General features: G+C 37.3%; 1 protein-coding gene across 3 annotated transcripts in view; it reads left to right on the forward strand.

Annotated features, from left to right (window-relative positions):
- Ptprg (protein tyrosine phosphatase receptor type G) overlaps positions 1-26,443 on the forward strand; it is a 689,215-nt gene extending 662,772 nt beyond the window's left edge. For all 3 annotated transcript variants that reach the window (XM_042679699.1, XM_042679701.1, XM_042679700.1), the window contains 8 exons: positions 403-549; positions 2,547-2,640; positions 3,702-3,778; positions 4,288-4,416; positions 8,457-8,603; positions 9,565-9,707; positions 21,517-21,652; positions 22,127-26,443. In XM_042679699.1, the coding sequence (XP_042535633.1) occupies positions 403-549; positions 2,547-2,640; positions 3,702-3,778; positions 4,288-4,416; positions 8,457-8,603; positions 9,565-9,707; positions 21,517-21,652; positions 22,127-22,273 (1,020 nt within the window). In that variant the 3' untranslated portion in view covers positions 22,274-26,443. The remainder of the gene's footprint in view (positions 1-402; positions 550-2,546; positions 2,641-3,701; positions 3,779-4,287; positions 4,417-8,456; positions 8,604-9,564; positions 9,708-21,516; positions 21,653-22,126) is intronic.
- Positions 26,444-27,718: the final 1,275 nt, after the last annotated feature.

Consider the following 27,718-nt stretch of genomic DNA (forward strand, 5'->3'; position numbering starts at 1 on the left):
CTGTTTGGATCTGTTTTCTATTTCTGGGTGGATCTTGAACATTCAGATTTGTTAATAACTATAAAAGCACTTAAGATTGAGTTACAGCTGTATTGTACTGAGAACTGGGTCACAAACTATTGGGAGTTAAATACATTGTTGGGTCTGATACAACATCTAGGACAAGATGGTTCCTAAGGCCTTCATTGAAGACACATTTGTGGACTGCTGGCCGTATAGACCCTCCAGGCACAGTGTAGAGCAAAGAGCTGTTAACAATATCTGCCCTAAAATAAATTATGATGAGTGAGTATTGAAACAGACCATCTAGCTCCAAATGCTTGCAGGAACTCACTGACAGGTCCCTATTTGAGGCAGAATTAACAGGTTTCCTTGGTGATCATCATATATTGCACTTTGTAGGAGCAGTACATTTTCATCCACGATGCCTTGTTGGAAGCCATTCTTGGAAAGGAGACTGAAGTATCTTCAAATCAGCTACATAGCTATGTTAACAGTATCCTCATACCAGGAGTGGGAGGAAAGACTCGGCTGGAAAAACAGTTTAAGGTAGAACTTTGCATAATAATATCTTTAAAGCAAGGAAGTAGAAAAGAATTGAAGGTCAGGTCCTCTTTGTACTCTTTAACTGTAATGTGAAGTCAGGTTCTGATCCATATAAGTATCATTTGTATTCAAGTAGATGTAGTCCTGTTCCATATTTTCTTGTGAGTAGTTTATGACTTTATCTGACCGTAAACATCATCCTCTGGTCACAATAACATGAAACTAGGTCTATATTCTAGTCAGAAAGAAAAGATTGTTACTTGAACTTGATGGCTCAAGTGGTAGAGGCCTATCCAAGCAAACAAGCTGAGTGTAAGGCCTTGAGTTCAAACTCCAGTGCTAGCAAAAAAAAAAAAAGTTATTTAACATATTGTCCTTAAAATATGCCTGTTGAAAATCTATTCCAGGAGACAAGTTTTAAAAATGAGTTACTAAATAATAACAGAAAAGTTGTGTTTCTACAATAATTGTTTTTTTCTTCAATAAGAGTGTAACATTTAAAGACAGTTAGATGTTAAGACTGTAATTAAGATGAGAAAAGCTCAAGGAATTAATTGTAACTTTGATATGCTGCCTATCTTTCCCAATCATTTAATGGTTTGTTATTTGTTAGTCTTGAATTATCTTTTCAATTCTTATTTTCCTGCATTTTGTTCCTTATGTAAAGTTAAATCTTTATCTTCGTATTAAGATGGGAAGGCTGGGATGAATCTCTATAGCTTCATTTCTCCTGATAAATCTTTCAGTAGCCTCTGAAACCTTCATCTGGATCGTGCCAGGCAAATTGGATCCTATGATAAGAACTAAAAAATAGACTCCATTGAGTTTGGTCATAAGAGTAATTTTAAATTTCTAGTTCCTGTTAACATCCTAAATGCTATAAAAATCACTTCTAGGGATTAATAGTAAGGACACAGTATGTCACTTTAAATTTTTTAAATGAGAATTTTTTTTTTACTTTCTTTTACCTTTCTGTAGTTAAAGATTCTGGAAAGCTCTATTATAAGAAATGAGCACAGGCTCATCTCATTCTTTTCCATTTGAACACAAAATGAGAAATTGTTTACCTATCGAACAACTGTGCAAAGCAAAAAAACTGAGCATGACTAATGAGAGCTTCCTTAACTTAAAAATCTAAAACATTCCTCAGTCCGAATTTTGTTGAGTGACAGTATGATGCCACAAAGCTCCACACTGTGAAACTTCGCTTCAAACACTAGAATTATTACCTTCAGGCTATGTGAATATGAAACAAATTTATTATGTTTAGACTTGATTCCCATCCCAAGACACCTCATATGTATGCAAATATTTCAAAATCCCAAAGAATCTGAAACTCTTCTGGTTCTAAACATGTTTTCTTAATTCATCAAACAATCCAGTGTATATTCAGCTGGAAACCAGGTATCTGGCTTTTTTACAGTCATTATTCATTTTAGAACTCAAATAGAAGAAGGGGAAAAAGTCAGACACTTGGAGATGACACTTAGTGCCTCTAGCACCCAATGGCAGCAGTTCACACACTGGGAAAAGCAAACTTCCCATATGTTGCTTGTAAATAGACACCCTACTTCCCCATGTACACTTAGGAAAGCAGATTGACCAAATGATTGCCAAGGAACAAAATAAGAAAAATGACCACCCTACTGGGTTATTTATAATGACCTTTAAAAATTCTTATTTCAACAAAAGCGTACTAAGAACCTACTAAATTCTTCATCTACAAGCAATGTAATTAGCTCTTGATGAGTTACTTAAGTTATGTGTGCCACTAAGGACAAAAATCAAAACAGTAGTGATACCATGTTCACAGAAGTCCACACAGTACCCAGGTTCCAGAAATGAGACAAGGTTCCACTATATTGAAGCATTGAGAGTATTCTGAGGCACAAAAAAAAAATGTCCTTCTTAGTAATCTGATTATTGGTATTTTCTAAATGATCAAGCAGGTATATGAATTATACCCTTGAATGAAGACTAAAACATTACTTTTCTTTTAGCTGGTCACTCAATGTAATGCAAAATATGTGGAGTGCTTCAGTGCTCAGAAAGAGTGCAACAAAGAAAAGAACAGAAACTCTTCAGTTGTGCCATGTAAGACCTTAAAATCAGTTTGACTTGGGTTAGAGGGTTTAAAAAAATTATCTTTAAGTAGTTATTCCAAGGGGTTACCATACAACATACCAGTTTATAAGTACAATGCATCTTGATGGCTATCTCCCCCCCCCTCCCCCCGCCCCGCCCCATCTCAAACCCTCCTGTCAATTATTTCTCTTGGATAGGTGAATGATAGGCAGACTTTTGGAGTTAGTCCATATATCTGACAAGAAATCTAGTTTAGGTTCCCCTTGAAATATAAGAATTCAAGCTGGGCACCAGTGGCTCACCCCTGTAATCCTGTACACAGAAGGCTGAGATATAAGGATCATGATTCGAAGCCAGCCCAGGCACTAAAGTCCGTGAGACTTATCTCCAGTAAACTACTCAGAAAAAGTCACAAGTGGCACTGTGGTTCACATGGTAGAGGGCTGGCCTTGAACACAAAGAAGTTCAGGGACAGTGCCCAGGCCTTGAGTTCAAACCCCAGGATCAGAAAAATATATATAGAATTTGATTACTTCTGCCGTCTTTCATTTTATGATGATAGTAACAAAGCTCTTACCACTTATCAAATCCTAGATTAATCTGTACAACTAGAGCTGCAGCATTCAATTATCCTGGATATTGAGATCCAGACAAAATTGATTGGGAGTTACGCTTGCATTAAATCAGGACGCTTTGTATGTACACTGTAGACACAGATATGAGTAATCATCAGAGAGATTTTTCTCTGAGAACGGCCCTTCATGGGGCAAAGACATTTATAAGTTTGCAGGGACAAAAGCTAAGGAACTCTAAGACTATAAACTAAAGTAAAAAGTTATCACATACCATCTGACATGTTTATATAAGATATACCTTAGAGGTCTACTGGGTCTGTACACCAAAATTGTGTTTAAATTCTGCCTCTCCCTTTGCTGAGCCATGTAAGTAAATTTCAGAGGAGATAGAGAAATATGTTACTCCCACGAAGAAGAATATGTTATTCTCAGGAGGAGCTGTTGTTTACAGTATCATAAGACTAATGCTGTGTTACTGATTTTTCCATGTGATAGCTGAGCGTGCTCGAGTGGGTCTTGCACCATTGCCTGGAATGAAAGGAACAGATTACATTAATGCTTCTTATATCATGGTGAGAGTCAACAATTAATCGTAAATTAAGTCAATTAAACTGAAGGGTGTTAAAGCACAGATACCACCTCTGTGGATATTTCTCTCTCTCTCTTTTTTTTTTATAATTTCTCAATGTGTAAAATAGCAAAAAATTTAGAGATTTCTATATCTTAGAATTTGTAACAAAAGATACCCGAACAGTAGGAGTACAAAAATGCCTACATAAAGCAAAATGCTTCTTAAGGAATTATTTTTTTGTTACTTTTACCCATCTAGCATTTGAATAAATGTTGAAATTACTAAGTAAAAACAGCAGGGGTAACTTGAAGTGAATTGCATGTGGAGAGGAAATGGTTTGCATAATGTTAAGAAATACCTCTAAAAATTAGCCAAATGTACTAAATGCCTTTCTCGAATATTTTAAAGTCACCAAAGCAATGCTTGTCTGGTTTCATGAATCTATTCTGCTACCACCAAGTTAGAACAAAAAGCTTATAATCACTAATGTTTCTCTCTTTCTAACTGAAGGGCTATTACAGGAGCAATGAATTTATTATAACCCAGCATCCTCTGCCACATACTACGAAAGATTTCTGGCGAATGATTTGGGATCATAATGCACAGATCATCGTCATGCTGCCAGACAACCAGAGCCTGGTAAGTAAAGCACATCTGCTAGATTTTAACAAGCCCATGAGGCTCCAGATATACAGGACAGTAATACTAGTGTGTCTGTGCTAGGGAGAGCTCAGGACTGTAGAGTCACTTCATAGACTCATACTATTATCCTTAATTCTCTGATATTACCCTGTGTGGCTAGGTGCTAGAATGCTTCAAGAACGATCCCTTAAATAACCTCAACAACAAAAAAAAAACCTAATTTGTAGACTGACTTCTTGCCTGCTGTAGGTCACTTGTGATAGTTTTGTTTGTTTTGGTCAGTCATGGGACTTTCTACCGCTTGAGCCACAGTGCCACTTTCAGTTTTCTAGTGGTCTCTCGGAGATAAGAGTCTCACGGAGTTAGTTTCTTGCTCAGGCTGGCTTTGAACCGTGATCCTCAGATCTCAGCCTCCTGAGTAGCTAGGATTACAGGCGTGAGCCACCGGTGTGCCCCTCCCCCCTTTTTTGTGATAGGCTTACAACATCTACAAAATATGTCAGTGTTCTTCCTCTCTACATATTCTCAGAACAGTTTGTGGCCAAGAGGTAGTTAGAACTTCATGTAATAGATGAGAAAACTGAGCCAACGAACTTATGTCCAGGTGCATAGACCAATAATTGGAGCCAGGACTTAAACCTGAGTTATCAGTCTCCAAATTCCATGCTTGTCATCTCTTGTACTAAAAGTGTGTTGTTATTTTATCACATTCTATAGTAAGAGCCATTGCAGGGGAGTTATTAGGAAGGGCAATTGGGGGCCCAACCTGTAGTCGCTCTTAAGGCTTTAACCAAGCATTGTATCTTTGCCCCTTCCTTGCTTTAATAGATATTTCTCTTCCCCTCCTTTTTTATTCTATTAAAGTCTCAAAAGTATTTAGAAGACCAGTGAGCAAATTTAGACTTCATGAATAAATAAATTCTGAATTCGCTCAGTTTTGAGAAGTTAATATGTGGACATGTGAGCCCACAAGATAAAAACAAAAAACAATGAGGATCTGGCTCCTTGAGTGTCAGATTAATGAGTTTTTTAATCAAGAAGGAACACCATGTGGTTGAACCCATAGTCTGGATGACATGCCTTTGACTGTGTGCCCAGTCAGTAGGAACTTCTTCACTTTGTCTCATTTTTGCTCCAGCTTCAGAATACCAAGGCTGCTTCTGTATGATGGAATGGCAACAAATTTGAGAATCTTAAGCTCAAAGCTGGAGTGTAAATTTTCAAATTAGCTGGCAACAGGGGTCCGTTCTGCTTGGCATGTGGAAATGGGAGGCATTTCAGGTTTTTCAAACATTCATTTGTTGGGAGTATTGAGTCAGTATTTGGTATTGTCAATCCACCAAGGACAATCATGGTAAAGCATCTGCCTAGACTCATTTGTAAGACAGGTTACAGGGTGCCTGGACCCAGTAATGGGATACACATTCTACAGATAGAGGATAGAAGAGTCTCTGAGGTTTCTGTGGGTAATAGTCTATACTCGTGTATGTCTGCTCTCTTAGCTGCAGTACTCACCCTTTGAATCCTTGCAGTTTTTTTCCTAAAATGGGTAATACCTAGATTTGCTCTAGTCTTTTACTACTATATATAATTTTCTAAGTAGCCTAAAAGCATGGTCCTAACTCAGGCAACATTCTCATCACAGTCTAGATAACCTTTCATCTGGAAGTATATTTGTCAGCAAACAACCACAGAATGCCTTCTGAATTAAAAAGCAGCACTTCATTTTCTTCCACAATGAATGATTCCTGATCACAGTTTCTGTATTTAAACTTTTTTCTGTGTTTTTTCTACTGTAAAATCTCTTTAGTATCTAATTTACTATCCATATATTTTCTGAGGTACATAGTTTAATTCCCACTTTCAAACATGGAGATTTAAGCCACAAAAATACTAATTTATCTAGGATCACATGTGATCCTAATCCTATGCTAACCTGGGCATAGTTTTGATGCCCTGTTAAAACAGTTACAGACTTCTGTATAGACTAAACCCAATTGCTAATCTGTTTCCCCTTATGCTGAGCTTTAAAAATAAAAATGTACTTGGCAATAAACTATTGAAACTTGAAAGGGTGATAAGTCTTATTGGACTTGTTGGCTCATTTCTAATTCAACAATGTAAGATTAAACAAAGCCGCCTTTGTTTTGAACATTACTCAGAATTATTTCTAAAGTCAATGATAGTATCTAGGATTTTCCTGAAAATGTCCATAGAAATCCTCATACTATGTGCAAACTAGCTTGTCATTTGAGCTAATTAGAAAGGTGGGGAGGGGCGTACTATCAATCACGTTTTACACAAATTCTAACCTGTGCAACAGTTCTCGAGAAGTACCAAGCCTGAATATTAGAGCTGAAAGACTATGTTCTCCCCTTTTGATATCTATCACTGACAGTTTTAAAGAATGCCTTGTACATAAAGCCAACATGCTTATTTATATGCATAACTTCTTTCCAAGGTGTTCTGTCCTTACTATTATTCTCAGTGTGATTTTAGTGAATTTATGAAGATCTCTGAGTATATATGTTAGTCTCTAAACAAGGGGTTTTATCCTTTGTCCTAACACTCAAAATTTATAAAGAGCTTGTACAAGTTGACAGTAGAAAAATGAGTAATCCCAGTTCAAAGACCCACCAGCAAGTCATAGAGTAGTGCTCAGTGTTTTCCATCATCAAGGAAAGGCAAGTCAGAAGCAACTGAATGCTTTCATACTGTTGATGAGCGTGTGGACTGGCACGTTATCAAAAACCGGTATGGAAGTCTTTAAAGAAATGAAAAATAGAGCCATCATATAAATTCAGCAATCTCTTCTGAGCATATAACCAAAGAAAAGGAAATTGCTACCTTGTAAAGATAATCTTCATTCCTATGAATTCTGCACAGTAGAACCTGGAAACAACTGTCAGTCGACAACCAGATAAAGAAACCACGATGAATATGCACATTGGTATACTTTCCAGCAAAAAAAAAAAAAAAAGACCTTTATACCATGTGACTTTACAAGTCTGACCTAAAAGAAAATATTGCATGATCTTACCCATTAAAAAAAATTCTAGGGCTGGGAAGGTGGCTCAGTGGTAGAGTGCTCGCCTTGCATGCCTGAGGCCCTGGGTTCGATTCCTCAGCACCACATAAGCAAAAAGAAAAAACCCGGAAGTGGTGCTGTGGCAGTGCTAGCCTTGAGCTGAAGAGCTGAGGGACAGTACCCAGGCCCAGAGTTCAGGCCCCATGGCCGGACCCCAAAAAAAAAAAAAATCTAATATGCAGAGAACAAAACAGTAGTTTAAGGTTGGAGCAGAAATGGGGAGTTACAGATCAGAGGATATGATGCAGCAGGTATGACGGATGACCAGTCTAGAGAGCTCATACCCAACACAAGGAATCTAGGTGATAAAACTGTACCACACTTGGGATTTATGCTGTTTTAATTTCTCTTGCCACAAAAAAAGTTTAAAATGATGCATATGTTCATTTGCTTGGCTAAAATAACCTTATTATCTCTGCATTATGTAACGTGCTTTGTACTTTATACATAAAATTTTTCTGTAAAATGCCCTTTATCTTAATAATGTAAAAATTAACAGATAATGTTTATGAAGCTGTTTAAAAAGCTATTCACGTGTGTATTTGTTACTGATATTACCCATAGGAAATAACAATTAGCATGTTTTAGTTGCTTAAGCAACTGTGAAATAATAAAATTAATTGACCTAGATCCAGTCTCTGTTCTTGCTGTGCCAATTATGATTCAGAACACTTGTCATCTGGGAAAAATACATCCCCTATGGAGGGGGGGTGTTTTGAGTTGTTACAGTAATAGGTGAGAGGTGCTAGGAAATGGTTATTATCAGGATGCATTTTGAGATAAAAGTACAATAACCATCAAGACTAGATGAAAATACAGTACTGTGAATTCAGCTTATAAGATGATTTGAGAGGTGTGGGAAAAGGCAAGGATTTACTCTGCAAGAAAATTCAAAAATAAATGTTGAGTAGTACAGCAAAAAAAATTTTTTTCTCATTGATTCCCAAAGGCAGAAGATGAGTTTGTGTACTGGCCAAGCCGAGAAGAATCCATGAACTGTGAGGCCTTTACTGTCACTCTTATCAGCAAAGACAGACTGTGCCTCTCTAATGAAGAACAAATTATCATCCATGACTTTATCCTTGAAGCTACACAGGTAACCTAAACCCCAGGTCCCCTGTAATAGCCAGATGTAGGCCCTGGATGATCCTTTTAAGTAATAACGAAGTAATTTGCCACCCTCAAGACAGGCCCAGGTGTTTGAGTAAGACCTAATTTAAAATATGCACCTTTCCCTTTTTTCTTCCTTCAAATATTTGCCCTTTCCAGCTGGCTAAATGAAATGTAACAGTTCCTCTGATTGGACATGCATACAAATAGGTCTGTTGACCTAATTTTTAAAACAATATAATAAAGCTCAGTTTTTGGGGGGTTTTTGCCTTCAGAAATGTGAGTCTTGCAAAATGTGTTGCAGAGATAATAGTAAGTTTGGTTTTTTTTTTTTTTTAACTAACCAATATTTAGTATATTATCACTTGCTTCTAGTATAACAGGAAGAAGGAGGGAAAAAGAAAAAAAGAGGGAAAAATATTTCTTGCTCTCCTTGAAGGAAATGGGAGTAGACTACCTTCTTTTCTGAAGTGTGAGAGAGGCCTTATGTAAGTGGTTTAAGTGATAATAGCTTAGTGCCCTCTTCCTTAGCTTGCTAGGCTGCCTTTACCACTGGAGCCATGCTCCCAGACTTGCTTTGTTGCTGGAGATGGAGACTAGTAAATATTTCTTCCTGAACTGGCCTTGAACCTCAATGCTCCAGATATCAGCCTCCTAAATAGCGAGATTATACACATAAGCCACCAATACCCAACTGTTTTACAGTTGAATTTGGGGGCTGAACAAAATGAGCTTCTACTGTTTATCTCACACAGCCTGCTCATATTCTATGTCAGGCAAAATACATATTCTATGTATTTTTCTTCTCAACACCTGCACTTGTGTTAACCTGACGTTATTCAGAATTCTACAATATATGCTATCTGAGGAACACTTTCTAGTCCTTTGATTAGACCTATGAAATAGAGGACAGATAATCAATGTGACTCCTGTTACGTTACTTACAGGATGACTATGTCCTAGAAGTTCGACACTTTCAGTGCCCCAAATGGCCTAACCCAGATGCTCCCATAAGCAGTACCTTTGAACTGATCAATGTCATCAAGGAAGAGGCCTTAACACGGGATGGCCCCACCATTGTTCATGATGAGTATGTATTTACTTCTTCATTATGAAATGTAAACACTGTTCTTACTGAATAGCTATGGAAGACAAAATGGAAGACGTCCTCTCTTTCAGCTTATGACAACTCCATGTTATTTCTAATGTGTACATATGCCAAGTTTTGTGCTTCCATTAACATTTTAATAGGGTCAAACTATGCCAAAGTTCCAGGTTTTCCTACAGTTTGTATTCTAGGAAAAAAGAACGAACTATGTCTTAGCTTACAAAATAGCTATGCATGTGTTTAACTTATAATGTAATAATTTGGTTAACTCTTTACATTAGGTACTGTGGAGTTCTTCTGCGCCAGTACTAACGGGTAACACTTAGGGAGGGCCTCGCATTCTTCCTCCCTCTCACCCCCCACTCAAGTCCTGAGGCACTGTCCCTGAACTTCTTTTGCTCAAGGCTAGCACTCTACCACTTGAGCCACAGCACCACTTCTGGCCTTTTCTGTTTATGTGGTGCTGAGGGATGAAACCCAGGGCTTCATGTGTGCTAGGCAAGCACTCTACTGCTAAGCCACAGTCCCAGACCCAGGCCTCGTATTCTTGCTTAGCTTTTTCACTCAAAACTCACTTTACCATTTGAGTTCATTTTGCTGGTTAATTGAAGATGGAGCCTCATTAATTTTTCTGCCCGGGTTAGCTTAGATCTCAAGCCATCACCATTTCTGTTTTTGGTCTAAAGTAGCCCCTTGGGTCAGTGACTCCTTTATAGTTAATCAAATTACCAATTCTTTTACTAGCATAAGATATTGATAAAATAGAAAGGAAAGCTTAAGACTTTGAGGTAGTGCTGTATCATGAAGTGCCCTAGGTCAGAACCTTTATCTCAGTGCATAGTATCCTTCTGCTTGAACTTTCATTTACTCAACCATATTGCTGGCTGCTTCCAAAGACTTTGGTGGTCTATCCTAGGAAATAGTTAATATTTCAAAATGTTGGCCTAATAGTAAAATGGATAATTAGGAAAGCATTGTGGTTGAAGCTTTGATTAGATAATACACTAAGAACAATCCTTAGAAATGTAACAACAGTGTTTACATTAAGCAGTTGCTATCAGTCTATGAAATTTTCTAGCACATTGGCATAAGTATCAGGTTGTTTCTTGGTTGTTCCTGGCTAATCTGCATTAGCCTTTCAAATGCCTCCAGGGTTTACTAGTTCTTACCAATTCAGGATACATTCTAGTGTTGCTGTCTCATCTCTGACTAGTTTCTGTTAAGATGGAACTTTGTCCTGAAATTAGAATTTGTACCTCATCTTAAGTTTTTGTTAGTGAAAGATGGAGAGAACTAACAGCAGTTAAGACATGGATGTTACTATTTGGTTCACAAGCAAATGTGTTTTTTCCAAGATTAATCAAACATAAATAAATGCTAAACCTGTGAGTATGCTAATGTCATATAAATGGGCTGATAAAAGCCACGATTGAAATTATTTTTCAGTGGGGGAGACACTGATTCCATATTTACATTATTCAAGAGCAAATGTAAATGTGTTAAAACAGACCAGTTACCTTTCCAGCTTGTTCTGGTTTTGGTACCACTACATATCCCTTCTTAGGGTCTACAGAGGTCTCCAATTCCACTCGCCTACCACCACACTCCTCCTCTCCTCTGTTACTCCATCCACTTAGCAGCTCAAACAGAAACACAGCAGCCTTTTTCCAGTTTCCATTACCTTCACATCTGACTGGCCATCAAACCTTGTGGCTAGTATCCATTCTCTAAATATTCTTTACTAAACCTTTGACAGTCTGCTTTCTTTTTCCAGCTACTAACCCAATCCTCCACTAAAACACTACCTGCAGACCATCTTGCCCTGAAAATTCGATTCCCTCTGAATAGCCTTTCATTTGCCACAGTGCAAAAATCACCTTTTTGCGACTCTTCCCACATATGCTAATTACAATCATTAGCAAATACATCCTTAGCAGCACATTAACAGACACATCAGATGAATGTCCTTCCTGCTTATCATTGTCCCACACTGGGAAGGCTAGAAAAGGTCACATTCTTCTCAGTCTCCAGAGGGTAAAGCCCAGTACCTAGGACAGAGAGGATGCAGGATACGTGCTTGTGTGAATGGATAGCATGCTTTAAAGTATGTTTTACACATAAGAATATACACCCTATAGGAATTGTTCCCAGAAAGCATGCCTTTCTGTCAGTTATTTTTCCTGTATAATTTGTTCTGTGCAAAATAGACTATTTGCAGCTATGAAGATGGAACAAGAAAACCTGTTGGAGGCACTGTTTCTTAGAAGAGTGCAGGCAATGTGATAGAGAGGGTGAACCTGATTAGAATACAGCTTTAACAAGTGTGGAGATGTAACAGTGAGATCCACCACCCCTGTGCCCCATATAACTGATGTAAGGCAATAAAAATATATGTGCATAAACATAAAACCAACAAAAATACCTTGTGTGTGTGCCATCCTGGGGCTTGAACCCAGGGCCTATGCTCTGTCCCTGAGGGTTTTTTTGTTGTTTTGTTTTTGTTTTGCTAAAACAATGAAAGTGCACTTTCATACAAATCATCTCCTTTGCTCAAAGAATGAATAGGTTTCCTGTCTAACTAGGCTAGTTTCAGTGAAAATCAAAGTGCAATCTGAGGACCCCAAAGGGAAAAAGTAGCATCTCCCAAGCTCTTTCAGAGATCCAGAAAGTCAGACTGTTTACATAATAAGATGTCTACTCTCAGGAGTGTAGAGTTTTCCAGAGCTATTTGGCATGTGATGAAATCATTATACACAGGACCGGCAGAATGTATGCATACATGTTCTTTTGTTTTGTGGGCCACTGGCACCCGGCTGCTTGTGTGTTCTTGTAATGCTATCTCATTTTTAATTTCTAATAGAGTAAATATTGATTTACATAGCCCAAATAGGAAAAAGTCAATAATTATATTGTTTGGTCTGGAGATAAAAGAACAGAGATTACTAAAATATTCTATAAGAAATGTAGAAATAGCGGGCACCGGTGGCTCACGCCTGTAATCCTAGCTACTCAGGAGGCTGAGATCTGAGGATCGCGGTTCAAAGCCAGCTCAGCCAGGAAATTCTGTGAGACTGATCTCCAATAAACCACTAGAGAAAAACCCAGAAGTGGTGCTGTGGCTCAAGTGGTAGAGCGCTTGCCTTGAGCTGAAGAGCGCAAGCAAAGCGCCCAGACCCAGAGTTCAAGCCCCACGACCAACCAAAAAAAAAAAATGTAGAAATATGTAGACTGTAAAATACAGCTAATTCGGTTTCTTTCCTTGGTACTCAGAATGGAAGATAAACTTGGAAGATTAACTTCACGTTTGAGAAAACAAGTACAATGATGGACCTGCCTAGGACCTGTAGACTGACAGTTAATTAATGGTATCGGATGCGAAAAGACAGGGATCCCTTGCTAAAAAAAATTATGACAGGGGCTGGGAAGGTGGCTCAGTGGTAGAGTACTTGCCTTGCATGCCTGAGGCCCTGGGTTCGATTCCTCAGCACCACATAAGCAAAAAGAAAAAAGCCGGAAGTGGCGCTGTGGCTCAAGTGGTAGAGCGCTAGCCTTGAGCTGAAGAGCTGAGGGACAGCGCCCAGGCCCAGAGTTCAGACCCCACAACCAGACCAAAAAAAAAAAAAATTATGACATTTCCAGGTGGTAACTACACGCCATTAAAGAATCCAGAGGAGCCTTCTGAGCAAGCCCAGAAACTCACAGCTAAGGGCACATCTGTTTAATCCCACTGTTAAACACTGCCTCCCACTGGTTTTCGCAGTCATCATTCTGTACTTGTCTCCCAGACCTGTTCGAGTTGTTAAAGTCCTCTGGAAGGCTTTTGTGCCACAACTTTCCTCCAGGAATGAAACAGACTCAGGCATGAATGCTTTCACTTCCTGCTTCACTGATTTCTGAAGGAAGCATCATTTTCATCATACTGAATGGGGTTCTGACTCTGGACTGCTTTCTTAGTTATGGATTTTAAAAATAGTCTCAAAAGCAAAGCTGCAATAATTGTTAGGAATTACATGAAATAGTAAAACTTGACTAAATGCCGTAGACCTGATGCACACTAGACATAAAACTTTAGTGTATTTTAAAATGAATATAGCTGGTACTTTTTAAAAATAAGTATATAAAGAATACTGTATATGAGGAATTCTAAGTAATTTCTCTTATAGGAGAAGGAGTGGAATATTTTGGGCTTTTTTCTTTTTTTCTTTTATTTTTTTATTGTGAAAATACTGTACAGAGGGGTTGCAATTACATGGGCAAGATAATAAGTGCACTTCTTATCAAGCATTGTGGGCTTTTTTCTTAACATCATTAAACCAGTACTTTTTAACAGGGCCAAACCCTGTGGACTTATCTACTACTCTTGTTTTAGCTAACATAACTTACCGGTATCACTTTTGCTCCAAGTTCCAGTAGTTCTAAGAACAAATCCCTGAAACTCAGCAAACATCCTTTAATCCTACTTAATTCCTAATCTTCTGAGAGTGGCCTTTATTTTTTTCAGTCTTTCTTCTTTGATTTTAATGTTAGATACATAGAAAACATTAAAACTGTCTGTGCATTTAACTGATTTTTGTTCCTAGTCATCTTCAATAGCTTGTTTTATAGGTGCTTCCTCTTAACTCAGGCATAATCATGCATCGCTTACCAAGGGTATACATTCTGAGAGGTGTGTGATTAGGTGAATTCCTCGTTGTGGGAACATCACAGAATACTTACACACACCTAGAAAATACAGCCACTATGATATTTCTCTTCTCTGTCTGACAGCATTTAATGGCTAAATATAAGAAAACCCATTAAAAATGCCAAAGTAATCCCATGTGAAAAGCACATTCTGTAAGGTAGATCAAGTTACTGGGCTTTTCTATTTGACTGGCCATAAATACCTTTAAGAAAGAATTTTAAAATAAAAAGGTAGGGGCAATCCTGAGTTCAGCGATATCCTTAGGACTGATTAAAGTTAAATTCTTCCTCTCATGAACCAAATCAGTACAAATGATTTTTTAATGCCATGCTAAAATAGGTCAACTCAGTACAATCTAGAATCTGAGGAAAGACAATATGATGAACAAGAACGAAAATACACAATAAATCAGAGTTAATAGAACAGTCAAAACAAGATATTAAAATAACATGCTCAGAAATCTAATTAAGAATATCTATTATGAAGAAGAAATTTAGTACCCAAGAATAGTAAAATATATAATTCATGAAATTTAAAATGCAAGAGATAGATTGGCTACTACTGAAATAAAACTAGCATGTGGAAGCTGCATACAGAAGTTCTGTGTGTCTAAGAAATTATCCAGGGGGATAAAAGACAGACTTAAAAGGATAGAATAATAGCTGAGGTTTTATAAGAATTAAAGTGCTTTAGAAAAGTAACATTCAGAGAGAAGATCTGAATTTAACAAACATGATCTAATAGTGATACAGAGAAGTATACACCCAAGAGAAACTGTGGAGGGCTGGAAGGCGGGAGGTCACATGGTACAGAGCACCAGTTTAGCAAGTACAAGGCTCTCAGTTCCAACTCCAGGAGAGACAAACCAAAAGAAACTATGGAAAGACATAATAGCCCCTTTAAATACATTTTTTTCAACTTGAAGTAGCTGCAAAGGGGAGGTTACAATCTTATATCCATTTAAGGGTCCAATGTTTATTCCATCAGTCTTCCCGCCCTCAGATTAATTTCACATTTCCTACTTTGTAACATGTACATTTAGTTTTGGGTTTTTTGTCTTTTTTTGCTGGTCCTGGGGCTTGAATTCAGGGCCTAGGCACTGTCCCAGAGCCTCTTTGTGCTCAAGGCTAGCACTCTTATCACTTGACCCACACTGACACTTACAGCTTTTTCTGTTTATTGGAGATAAGAATCTCACGGACTTTTCTACCCAGGTTGGCTTTCAATTGCAATCCTCAGCTCTCAGCCTCCTGATTAGGTTGGATTAGGCATGAGCCATCAGCATCCAGCTACATTTAATATTTTGATTGTGTATGTCCCCTGTTCCTTTTTCTATTCACCAACCCCTCTCCACTAGTAACCTACCCTTTAAACTTTGTTTCAGCTTTCTGACACATACTTATTAAACTTAATTGTTCAATGGGTTTACTCCATGGAGTTTTCACATACAGTATATCTGAGTCAACTTGATGGTATATGTAAGCATATATCATACTAAGCAAAGTAAGCCTGGTTCAGAAAGAGAAAAGGCACATGTTTCCTCTCATATGTGGATCATAGACCCCAAAATACCACCTATCATGTAAATACACACAGGGACATTATATACATGATATGCATATATATATATATATATATATATGTATATATATATATATATATATATATATATGATTTATATTCAGTAGCCAGAAATGGAATTTCAATACATTCCTCTAAAATGGATACTATATAGTGCTTGACTAGTCCACATATGAGGCCATGAGTTCAAAGTCAAGCACCACTGGGGGAAAAAAATTGGTTACTCTACAAAAGCACACCCATTGACCACAACACATTGATATGAGAATGTCATGAAATAAGTTCACAAATCCTTATGCCTGGAAACTGAAATCCAAACATCCAGAATTACTAATAAGCAATTCATAGGTTAAAGAGGTAACCAAATAGAAATTGCACAATACTGAAGACGAAATGATGACTGAAGTGCTGCACTTCAAACCTTGGTGGGCTGGAACCAAACTATGTCCAGACTATGTCCAGGGCCAGACTACATTAGTTTTAAAGTAATCAAGCTCAAGATGCCAGAGAAATAATTATGAAATGGGACTAAGGAAATAGCAACATTAATAAAAGATACACTTTTGGAAAATATGATGAAGAAGGGGCTGGGAAGATGACTCAGTGGTAGAGCGCTTGCCTTGCATGCCTGAGGCACTGGGTTCAATTCCTCAGCACCACATAAGCAAAAAGAAAAAAGCCGGAAGTAGCACTGTGGCTCAAGTGGTAGAGTGCTAGCTTTGAGCTAAAGAGCTGAGGGACAGCACCCAGGCCCAGAGTTCAGGCCCCATGACCGGACCCAAAAAAAAAAAAAAAAAAAGAAAGAAAGAAAGAAAAGAAAATATGATGAAGAAAACAATAAAAGAAGGCACAAATAAAGAAGGAAAAATAACCTAGGAAGTGGAGCTGTGGCTCAAAATGGTAGAGTGCTACGCTTAAGCAAAAAGAGCTCAGGGCCCAGCACCAGTGGCTCACACCTGTAATCCTAGCTACTCAGGAGGCTGAGATCTGAGGATCACAATTCAAAGCCAGCCAGGGCAAGAAAGTCCATGACTCTTCAATAAACCACTCAGAAAACCGGAAGTGGCACTGTGGCTCAAATGGCAGAGCACTAGCCTTAAGCTGAAGAGCTGAGGGACAGTGTCCAGCGCCAGAGTTCAAGCCCCACGACCAACAACAACAACAGAAAAAAGTATCTGAGAATTGTTTGTTTGTTCAGGTGTTTATTCTTTTAAGTCCTTATCTTGTAGTTCTAAAATAATTATGCGTAAAATACCTGGTTTTCTTCTAGGCATCTAAATGATGGTGGCTACATAAAGGTTACCATATAAAGGTTACTAGACTTGTGTGTGTTTAACATTTTCTGTAATGAAAAGCTAAGTAGTATTCAACTTTTATAGGAAACAAAACAAGCGTTTGAGACTGTTCATTAGTAGCTCTACACTAAAACTTTGAGCATAATAGAATGTTGAACACAGGCTGTGTAGAAATCTCTGTTCTGAGCTGTCTTTGTATGTCAGCTGAATTTTATGCTATAGTCCATGAGAAGCTGACCAGTTCATCTCGAATGTGCCTTGCTCTTCAGCCTCAGGTGCATATATGTCAGTGTATGTTAAGTACATGGAACATAGCATGAAGAGCCCATGCACATTAGAGATTATTTAAACACTGACTAAAATAATAATTCTTCACTATTAGGGGCCACCAAGCCCTCATGGAGGGACATTCAGGTGGTAATATACAGAAGGAAGACTTGGTGCAAACCTGATTTAAACAGACAAGGCTAGCAGCATAATGGTAAACTACAGTCCAGTATTACATATTTGGATATAGATGCAAAAATGTAAATAAAATTCTAATAAATCACAGTACATTAGAAAAATTTATCTTGGCAATATACAGCTGGTTGAATGCTGCCAAAAATATATTAGTGGACCCAGGATTTTAAAGGGATTTCAAAAGATAAGTCAATAGACATAAGCTGGTACATAAGCCATTTAGGGTATGATCAAGGCAGCCAATACAGTTGTGATGGGTACCAGTGACTCAGGCCGATAATTCTAGTTACTCAGGAGACTGAGACTGACAGGATCACAGTTTGAGACATCCCAGGAAACAAAGACCAAAAGACCTCTTCTCTGTTTAATCAGCAAAAACTCAGGCTAGAGATGTGACTCAGTGATACAGTAACAGCTGAGCAAGTGAGAGGCCCTGAGTTCAAACCCAAGTACTAGAAGAAAAAAAAAGAAAACCAAAAATGTAGGAAGAAAAGGTAAATGGGAAAAGGAACACTGGCAGATAAAGATTTGGCCAACCACCCAAAACAATCCACATATTATTACAACTGAAGAGTTTTTCTGTATAACATGTATACACATTCACCCTGTCAAGTAATTTTCCTTTGCATCGACTAAAACCACAGATAGGTCTTTCTAGAGCACCTAGGAATTAACCTCAAGTATGATTGGCAAAGACTATGGAAGCCAGGCACCAGTGGCTCACTCTTGTAATCCTAGCTACTCAGGGGCTGAGATCCTCAGATCGCAGTTCAAAGCCAGCCCAGGCAGGAAAGTCCCTGATACTCTTATCTCCAAAAACCACCAGAAAACCAGAAGTGGCGCTGTGGCTGAAGTGGTAGGACGCTAGCCTTGAGCTGAAGAGCTGAGGAACAGCGTTTAGGCCCAGAGTTCAAGCCCCATGACTGCCCAAAAAAAAAAAAAAAAGACTATGGAGAAAAGTACAAAGACATCATGCTTTTGAACAGAAAAATTCATGTACATATTAATGCGACCTAATAAAATCCTGACAAGTTTGGCATGTTTTGTTGTTTTTTGTTTTTGCCCCTGACAATTCTGTTTTAAAATCATCATATAACACATGCAATTTGGGTATAGCTCAGTGGTAGAACACATGCTTAGCATGCATGAGGGTTAAAGATTTATATTCTGAAGATGAGTATTCGGGAGACATGGAACACCCTCTCCTAGTTCTTCTTTCTCTGCTGTGATGTCCTCACTAATTCAGCTAAGCCTGTTTTCTTGTCTTCAAACTTGCCTGTCAATTGGGACAACAGTCCACAGTCAGCTTACCTCCTCCAGGAAGCCCACCTGTGTGGCACACTCATTTAGGGTTCCATTTGCATCATAAAACTAGGGCAAATTCATAATATGTTTGAAACCAAAAATTAAATGAAATATATATAGAGACCAAGACTATAGCAGAAAATTGACTTTATAAGATACCAAGATTATAAATGCTGAGATATTCAGCTATCTGCTACAAGAGAATATCTTTAAAATACTAAGCTATGGTCAGGCACCAGTGGCTCATGCCTGTAATCCTAGCTACTGAGGAGGCTGAGATCTGAGGATCACGGTTCAAAGCCAGCCTGGGCAGGAAAGTCTGCTAGACTCTTATCTCTAATTAATCACCAGAAAACCAGAAGTGGAGCACTCGCAGGCAGTAGAGCACTCGCCTTGAGCTGAAGAGCAGAGGGATAGTGCCCAGGCCCAGAGTTCAAGCCCCGCAACCAACAAAAAAACAGAAAACTAAGCTCTGAAAAGCATTCTCAGGCAGGGAATATGGTTTAGTGGTAGAGTGCTTGCCTAGCATTCATGAAGGCCCTGGGTTAGATTCCTTAGGACCACATAAACAGAAAGGGCTGGAAGTGGCACTGTAGCTCAAGTGGTAGAACACTAGCCTTGAGCACAGAGAGGCTCAGGGACAGAGCCCAGGCCTGGCAAAGAAAAGAAAAGCATTCTCAAACAAGATCCTCCTTCCCCTAAAAAAAAAAAAGCCAAAAATAAAAAGATTTAGGTTTATCGGTATATTTCAACACAGTTCATCCCTTCATTTGTGGGCTAATAAATTTGATTACATGTAAATACTATATTCCATTAAAATGGCCCAAAAACTGATTCCTATAAAACTAAGTTGAAAGAAATAAACCTGATAGCTAGGTATCCTATCTATAATGAATTACGCATTTTTTGGAAGATGAGATACAGAGGTCAAATAAATGTTCTTCCTTCTTGGTAATCAAGGAAATAATTAACAGTAAAATACAGTTTTTTTTAACCCATCAAATTGACAAAACTTAAAATTTTAATGATGAGGAGAAACAAGCACTTTTATCCTGGGAGTAATATGAATTGTAACCACCACAAGAGTGAGAAATGTGGCAGTCTCTTTAAAGCAGAAAATGTATATAACCTGTGACTAGATAGATCTCCTCTTGACATACAATTAACAGATATGTTCTTCTAAAGGAAAACAAGCAAATCTGATACATGTGCCACAAGTTGAAGGGATGAATGTGTTGAAATACACTGATAAACCTAAATCTTGAAATGTGTATCTAATTGCATAATAATTTTTGCATCTGAAGAGGTTACCTCTAAAGTGGATACTGAGTTAAAGGGGTCATTGGTCTCATTCAACTCAGATTGAATTGAAAAGCTCCATAATCAGTACTTTCTAAGGGAATGTAGCACTAGTGTTCTATCACCAAACAGCAGCATCACCTTCAACAGCTCATTTCATCCATTGTTTCTGTCATTCTATGGAAACTATGTCCTGGCACAGGTTCCTATGGAACTGGAGTTGCCAACCTGTCTACTTTTCTAATCTGTGTGTGTGTGTGTGTGTGTGTGTGTGTGAAACAAAGAGAAATGCTCTTTTCTGAGAATCTTATAGATTACACTCACAGATTGCACTCACAAGATGAGACTCTACTTCATAGCCAAAAATATGAAACTGCCTTTGAAACTTCTCTGACTTAATTTTGATCCACATACTGTCATATGACATTTAATGGAAGGATGAGCTCTTAGAAATTAGGGTATTAGTACAATTAGGGTATGATAATTTTAACATTAAAAATAAAAGCATTGCACCATTAGATGATTTCATTGTTATGCAAACAGCATACTGCAGTTACACAAACCTAGATGATGCAGATCATAGATCCAAGATGTATGTATATAAGTGTATATGTTGTAGTTGTGTATGACTAGAAGCACAGTAGATCTGATTACACCAAGATCATCATAAATACATGTGTTATGCTAAGCACATCTTATGATGATTATGACATCACTATCCAGTCTGAACTTCATAAGCACCACTTTAATCCTATGCATCTCAGAAAGGCAGTTAGTAATTCCATTGTTTATTCTTTACACAAGTAAATTCTTGGCAGTTTGAGGTGAAAATTTTTCAGAGCCCTTTACCAGCTGCTACTTATTCAAGAGACTATATAGTTAAGGTTCTCCTATTGCTTTTTCTTAACTCTTCTCCCAGTAGCACATCCCAAGTCTGCCTTGATCCTTTCCTTTCAGGCTAAACTTCTAATGAAGTAGACAGGAAGATTTCACATTCATAAACCAATGTTACCCTTATGTACCACCCCTCTCTCCGTCCAATATTTAGTTTTTTCAATGCATACAAATGTCAATACGTATTTTACTAGCAAAGAAAATATGATATGGTAATCCAGTACACTCGTTCCCTGAGAGATTCTGACATGGTGTCTTTCTCCCTCCTCAGGTATGGAGCAGTTTCAGCAGGAATGTTGTGTGCCCTTACCACCCTGTCCCAGCAGCTGGAGAATGAAAATGCTGTGGATGTTTTCCAGGTGGCAAAAATGATCAATCTTATGAGACCTGGAGTATTCACAGACATTGTAAGTAGTCTGATGAAATTATACATCAGCTGATGTTTTGTTGTCAAGACTGCATATGAAGAGAGATGCTCTGGCATTTAGTGTATAGAGGCCAGGAATGGTAAACATACTAACATGTACAAAACAACTTTGACCACACAGAATTATCTGGTCTGAAAGGTTAGTAGTACCTCAGTGGAGAAACCCTGCTTTGGAGAATTCTCTAGTTATAAAGTATGAATGCTCCATTACTCAATATTGATAGTGAACTATCAATATTGAGAACTGGCTGCATACTAACAGACGTAAGAAGGATAGGAAGGTGTACACCTTACTGTGAACAAATTCAAGTGATCACATTAATTAGATAACATTTTTGCTATTCCTGTTTCTCTACAATGTTCATTCAAAATTACATTTTTAGTTGGTAATTCCATCTGAGATGGAATGACTAAGTTGTTCCTTGGCTCACTCAGTTTTCCTTTTTTTTTTCAGGAACAATACCAGTTTGTCTATAAAGCAATGCTCAGCTTGGTCAGCACTAAAGAAAATGGAAATGGTCCCATGACAGCGGACAAAAATGGTGCTGTGCTCATTGCAGATGAATCAGACCCTGCCGAGAGCATGGAGTCTCTAGTGTGACTGGATTCCGGAAAGGGCACTTAATTTGTAAACTTCTGAAGACTGAGAACTTTTTTGAGGCCTTTTTTGCCAGACTCTAGGTTATACAATAACCCAGTTACTTTTTTACACTGATAAAAGTTTTGATATTTATTTTTTGCCATTTTATGTCTTAATGGTATCCTACTGAGCATTTGCACCTCTGTTCATTTCACACAGTGAAACGCAATTTTACCTAGTTTGCACTATATGATCAGTGTTACTGCCTATAATCTAGTACTAAAGCAAACCCTGATGTGACATTCCATGACAGCGTATGTGCTACTTTTTAGTTCAGTACAGTAAAGGTCTTTGTAATGACAGTGAATCTTGGTTTTCATTATTATTGCTAAAGCAGTTGCATTCTACTAGCAGGCAATGCTGTACTTTTCTTCAGTCCTCCCCTCCTATTTTTTAGGCACTGTTCAATACTGTATGCCTTCTGTATTTTAATGGAGTGGATGGATCATGTTTTCTTTTACAAAATAGCTGGCTATCAGGAGCTACTAAGGTCTATCAACATTGTAGCCTTGAAACAGTTCCGTTTATGATGGCTAAGAAATCCAGTAAGAAATTAGGAGGTTTAAGAGTTGCTTCATGTGAACATCTCTGATTAGTTATGAAGTTATATTCACAGCTTAAAAAATGTGTCAAAATAAAGGATAACTGTATTACAGCTTTCACAGTAGCTATGTGGACAGTGTGTGTTATTTCCACTTGACTCTCTGAAACAGCTAGCCCCTAAAATCAGGGCTATCATTTACAGTAGAAAGGTGGCAATCTTTTACACAACTATAGATCCTCTAAGTAATCCTCACTAATGCAGTTTTGTTGCTAATACCTTCCCTTATGATAGGTAGAGTAAAAATTTTTGTAAATGTACAATTCTGAAACTAGTACTCTAAAAATGTTCCACTACATATAGCCATCTAATAAAAACTACCTGTAGAGTTAACATTCTTTTCTTTCAGCCAAATGTTTCATAAATCTCTTGCATTCTTCCACTTAAGATTAAATTGAAAATACCGTATTAGCAAAAGTTTGGGGACTGTCTAAACTCTCACACATGATTAAGTCTTATTGGAAAAAAAGATAAATGGAATCTTAAATAAAAGGTGATGTCTACATTTCCAAGTGGATTTTTAAGAGAAGGAGGTGGCTTTGAATGCTTTTGTGTAGTTTAGCCTCAAGGAAACAGATAATCATTAGCATCAAAGAAACTGATAAACTATAATCATTAGAGCCTCTAAAGTTATATTCACAGTAGTAATGGAAAAATTGGGAGACTTTTTTTTAAAGAAATAGCAGTAGAGTTAGAAAAATAAGCACTTACTGAGATCTGTTCCTTCAGTTTCATGTGTCCTTTCAGAGTCCATTTCTGTCAGACTTGAAATCATAACCAGAATTGGGCCTATGAAGAACAGGCTTTCGTGTTATTTTATGCCAATAAAACTTGAACCAAAAGGCCACCATGGCTACTCTATTTTCTGGGTAGGCATGACAGCATGAATGACAAAATTATGATGAGTACTGAGGTTCTGTTATCTTGAGTTGCTTGAGCCATGCTAGAAGACCAGTTTCTATGCAGAAAGGAACTACAGGCCAAGTTCAAACATTCCAATGCAGGGGTCAGATCAATAGAGTTCTCGTGAGCTATGTAATTTTATCAAGGTTAATCTCAGCTTTTCATCACACAACATTCAATAGCACAGACTATTTGCTTCTACAAAACTGTATACTAGTCTTTGGAAAAAGTGTTCAAGTGAGCAAAATGGGCTAAATGTATGTTGATAGATGGCACAGACACCTTTACCACTCCTCAGCTCCCACCAGACATGATGGCTTGCCGTTGGAACATTTACAACTGCTGGAAGGCTGAGGGGAATCAGGAAGAGAAAAGTTTCAGGTTTGGTTGAAAGCTGAAAGTTTCTCATTTAAGTGAGTCACTTTAGTTGTGCAGACTATTGATATGAACTAATGCTTGTTAGTAGATGGCACAGTGGCTTTATCATTCAAATGTAACATTTGAGTGCATGATTCCTCCAGTCATTTTTTTTCTGAATAAAAGGACATTGCTTAGAAAACAAAAGCAAGTATTCCCTTCTGCACTATTTACAGAAGGCTCAATCTGTGGAAATGAATACCTTCATTCTGTGATTGTCTTGCTGTTACACGAGTAACAGAATAATGATGAAAGGGAAAAAGAAAGAGCAAGTCAATAGGATAGAAACTTTATAAAGATGGTTTCAAAGTTCTATGTAAGCAATCTGTTTATCTACAGCAGGCTTGAACCAAACTGTACAGATCCTGACCCACTGAACTGTGAACAACTGCTATTTGCCCATCTTACCAAAGTGGTCCAAACCCCTCACTGAGCATAGTTCCAACTTTCACCACAATGTGCATCATCACTATTACTATCCATCAATAGCAAAAGTATGCTTGCATCTCTCCAGAGGCAGAGACTTCCAAAAATGGCATTTTGAGACATAACAAATTGCTTCCGTAGTTAACAATGTTATTACTACTTGCATTCAAGGGGAAAGTAAATAGCTATTCCAAGTTAATGTGTACTTCTTTATAAAAATAAAGCTGTTTGGGGGTTTAGCTCTAAAGAATCAGAATGTGCAGATCATATAAAACCAAACTGCTCTGATCAGACCAAGTGGCAGTGATGGACATCAAAGGCATCTTATGCCATCAGAACTTTCTTACACCTGATAGCTATACTACCATCTTCCTCATTTAAAAGAAGTTCTGACTTTAAATAATAGAATTAGTTAATTTTCCTAATTTTATGCCTTGCAGTTTTAAGACTCCCATTTGGAATAGAAGAGTCCAGCAAGGTCAGAGAAGAGTTTGGGTATTCAAGTTCTAGCTGTTGGAATTTGTAGCCCAGAGTGATACTGAAGTCAATAAATAACCTAATTATTTTGTAATGACACAGCACAACTGCCTTGTTATGACTTTTTCTTAAATGCATATATATTTAAAATTAAAATATAGATACCAATTTACCAAAGACACATATTACTAATTCTAAGCAAAAAGTAAACCCAAATTAATCGTAATTTAAGAGAAAACAAAGCATAGTGGTCTTAAGAAGTTAGCAGTTATACTGGAAAATGCATTTTTAATTTCTATGTTCTAAAATTTCTGTTCAAATGGTGCCAGTGAATTTTTATATGAAGGGAAAAAAATGCCTGCTTTTTTCTGTTGTTAGCAGCTGTAATTTCACTTAACCCTTTGCGCTTTCCCTTAGTTCCATCTAACATACAATATTGGCTTTACTTATCTCTAGAAAGAAGGCATGCTAAAAATAGGAAAGAATTGTAATAATATTTGGCCTCTACTTTGTCTTAGCTGTTAAAACTGTTTTTAGTATTTTTGTTAACTATTTGCAAGGGGAAGCGTTTTCTACAGAAGATAATTTCAAGAAAAAAATATCTTGAGTTTTAAGAAAAACATCTCCAGAAAAGGAGAAAAGTCAATTTTTTAAAACGTCGCAACTCTCCAACATTTGGGGTAGTGACTCCTTTTTTGTTAAGACATTTGAAACTTGCAAGCAGCCATTATTTCTAAAGAATTCAGCCTTCATGTTGACTCCTGTTTCTTTCACTTCATTTTGAAATAGCTGAAATCATTAAAACTGTAAATATTTTGTTGCTTGGGTAAACATCTTCTGGGAACTTTGTATCTATGGTATATAATCATAGAATTTTATATTTTCATATAAAGCTAATTTTTTTCTAGTTTCAATTCCGTCATAGTTTTTCTTTTCTTTTCTTTTCGTGGTGGATATGTGAATTCAACGTTCTGTGTATTGAAGTAGCAAGAACCATCTTTGCATTCCAAAAGAATCCAACATGTTCTTTCTTTGAGGCAGTGATTGTGAAAGTTGGACTTTCTTTAAATCCCATTGACCATTTGTGCAATAGGAATTAGACATGATTAGTCACTGAATTCATTTGTTGCATTGATCCATTTGGAAGAAGTGATTTTTTTTTTTAAATTTGTTCTGGGGGAGGGGTTTTGTAACCTGAAATTTTTTCCTTTTTCTTTGTTTAAAACTATATCAAATCATTCTATTATAGTGTTATTTAATATGTAAATTGTATTGCTATACATAAATAAAGTATGGTTTTTGATGTACTCATTGTTGAGCATTTCAGTGAAAATGTCTATATCCATTAAAATGAGATTACTAGCTTCCTTTAACATTAATACCCACCAGGATTCCATCTTAGTTTTCACAGTAGAAAAATTAATTCTAGTAGTCACTTTTACACAGGCAGTAAGCCAAAGAAGTGTCTTCAGTAGGTTAACTTATTAATATTCTCAATCCTTTAAAAAGTCAACAATGACAAAGCTTTACCTAATATTGAATCAAACTCTTAACTCTCAAACTTCTTGACTCTCCTGCTACATTGTAAACAAAATTACTACTTTCTCAAGCATATCAACCACATGTGTAGCAACTTTTCCTTAATTTATTGACTGATGAAAGATACTACCCTGCAAGACTTTTGGAGAACCCATGGAATATATGTAGGATCAATACAAGTGCTTCTACTTACTTAGAATAAACAAATTTGTAAGCAAGTATATAAATAGGAATCTGGTTAAATTCTCTGTCTCTAGGCAGTTTCTCATGTAATTATATATACTCTTATGTACTAGTAAGTCACAAAGTATATGCCTAATCATAACCTAACCCCTGAGCTCTAGATTCATATTCAGTAGAGTATTTATTTGTATTTATAAGTCTTAATAAGCCTCCCAAACTTAAGGTGACAATAAGTATAACTCAGATTTTTTGGCCTAACATGGTCATCCCCTATTCTTCTACCACCTACTATAACAATAGCATTTGCAGAGGTCAAACTAAAAATCCAGTAGTAATATTTGATTTATCTTCATCTCCTATTTTTGTTTATTTTGCCAGTCTGGGACTTGAAATCAAGGCCTGAGCACATCTCTGAGCTTCTTTTGCTCAAGGTTAGCATTCTACCATTTGAGCCACAGTGTCACATCCAGCCTTTTCTGTTTATGTGGTACAGAGGAATCAAACCCAGGGCTTCATGCATGCTAGGAAAGCACTCTACCACTAAGCCATATTCCCAGCCCTCCTGTAACTTTTAAAGAGGTGTAGTATCTGTGTTGCCTAGACTGGTCCTACACAAGTAGTCTTAAACTATTTTTTCTGCCTCATCCTCCAGAAGAACTAGAGTCCATTTAATCAAATAAATAATTTTTAATATATGCAAAATGGTTGAACAGATTCCTCAGTGTATACAGATGGCAAATAATTGAGAGGCTCGATAGTTTTAGTCATTGAACAAATGCAAAATAAAATCACAAAATAGATACAAAACAATAGCATCAGGGAACTGGAACATAGATTAACATGTATGAACTAAGAAGAAA

The sequence above is a fragment of the Dipodomys spectabilis genome, unplaced genomic scaffold (genome assembly GCF_019054845.1).
Source record: "Dipodomys spectabilis isolate Male_0828 unplaced genomic scaffold, ASM1905484v1 ptg000054l, whole genome shotgun sequence".
Taxonomy (NCBI): domain Eukaryota; kingdom Metazoa; phylum Chordata; class Mammalia; order Rodentia; family Heteromyidae; genus Dipodomys; species Dipodomys spectabilis.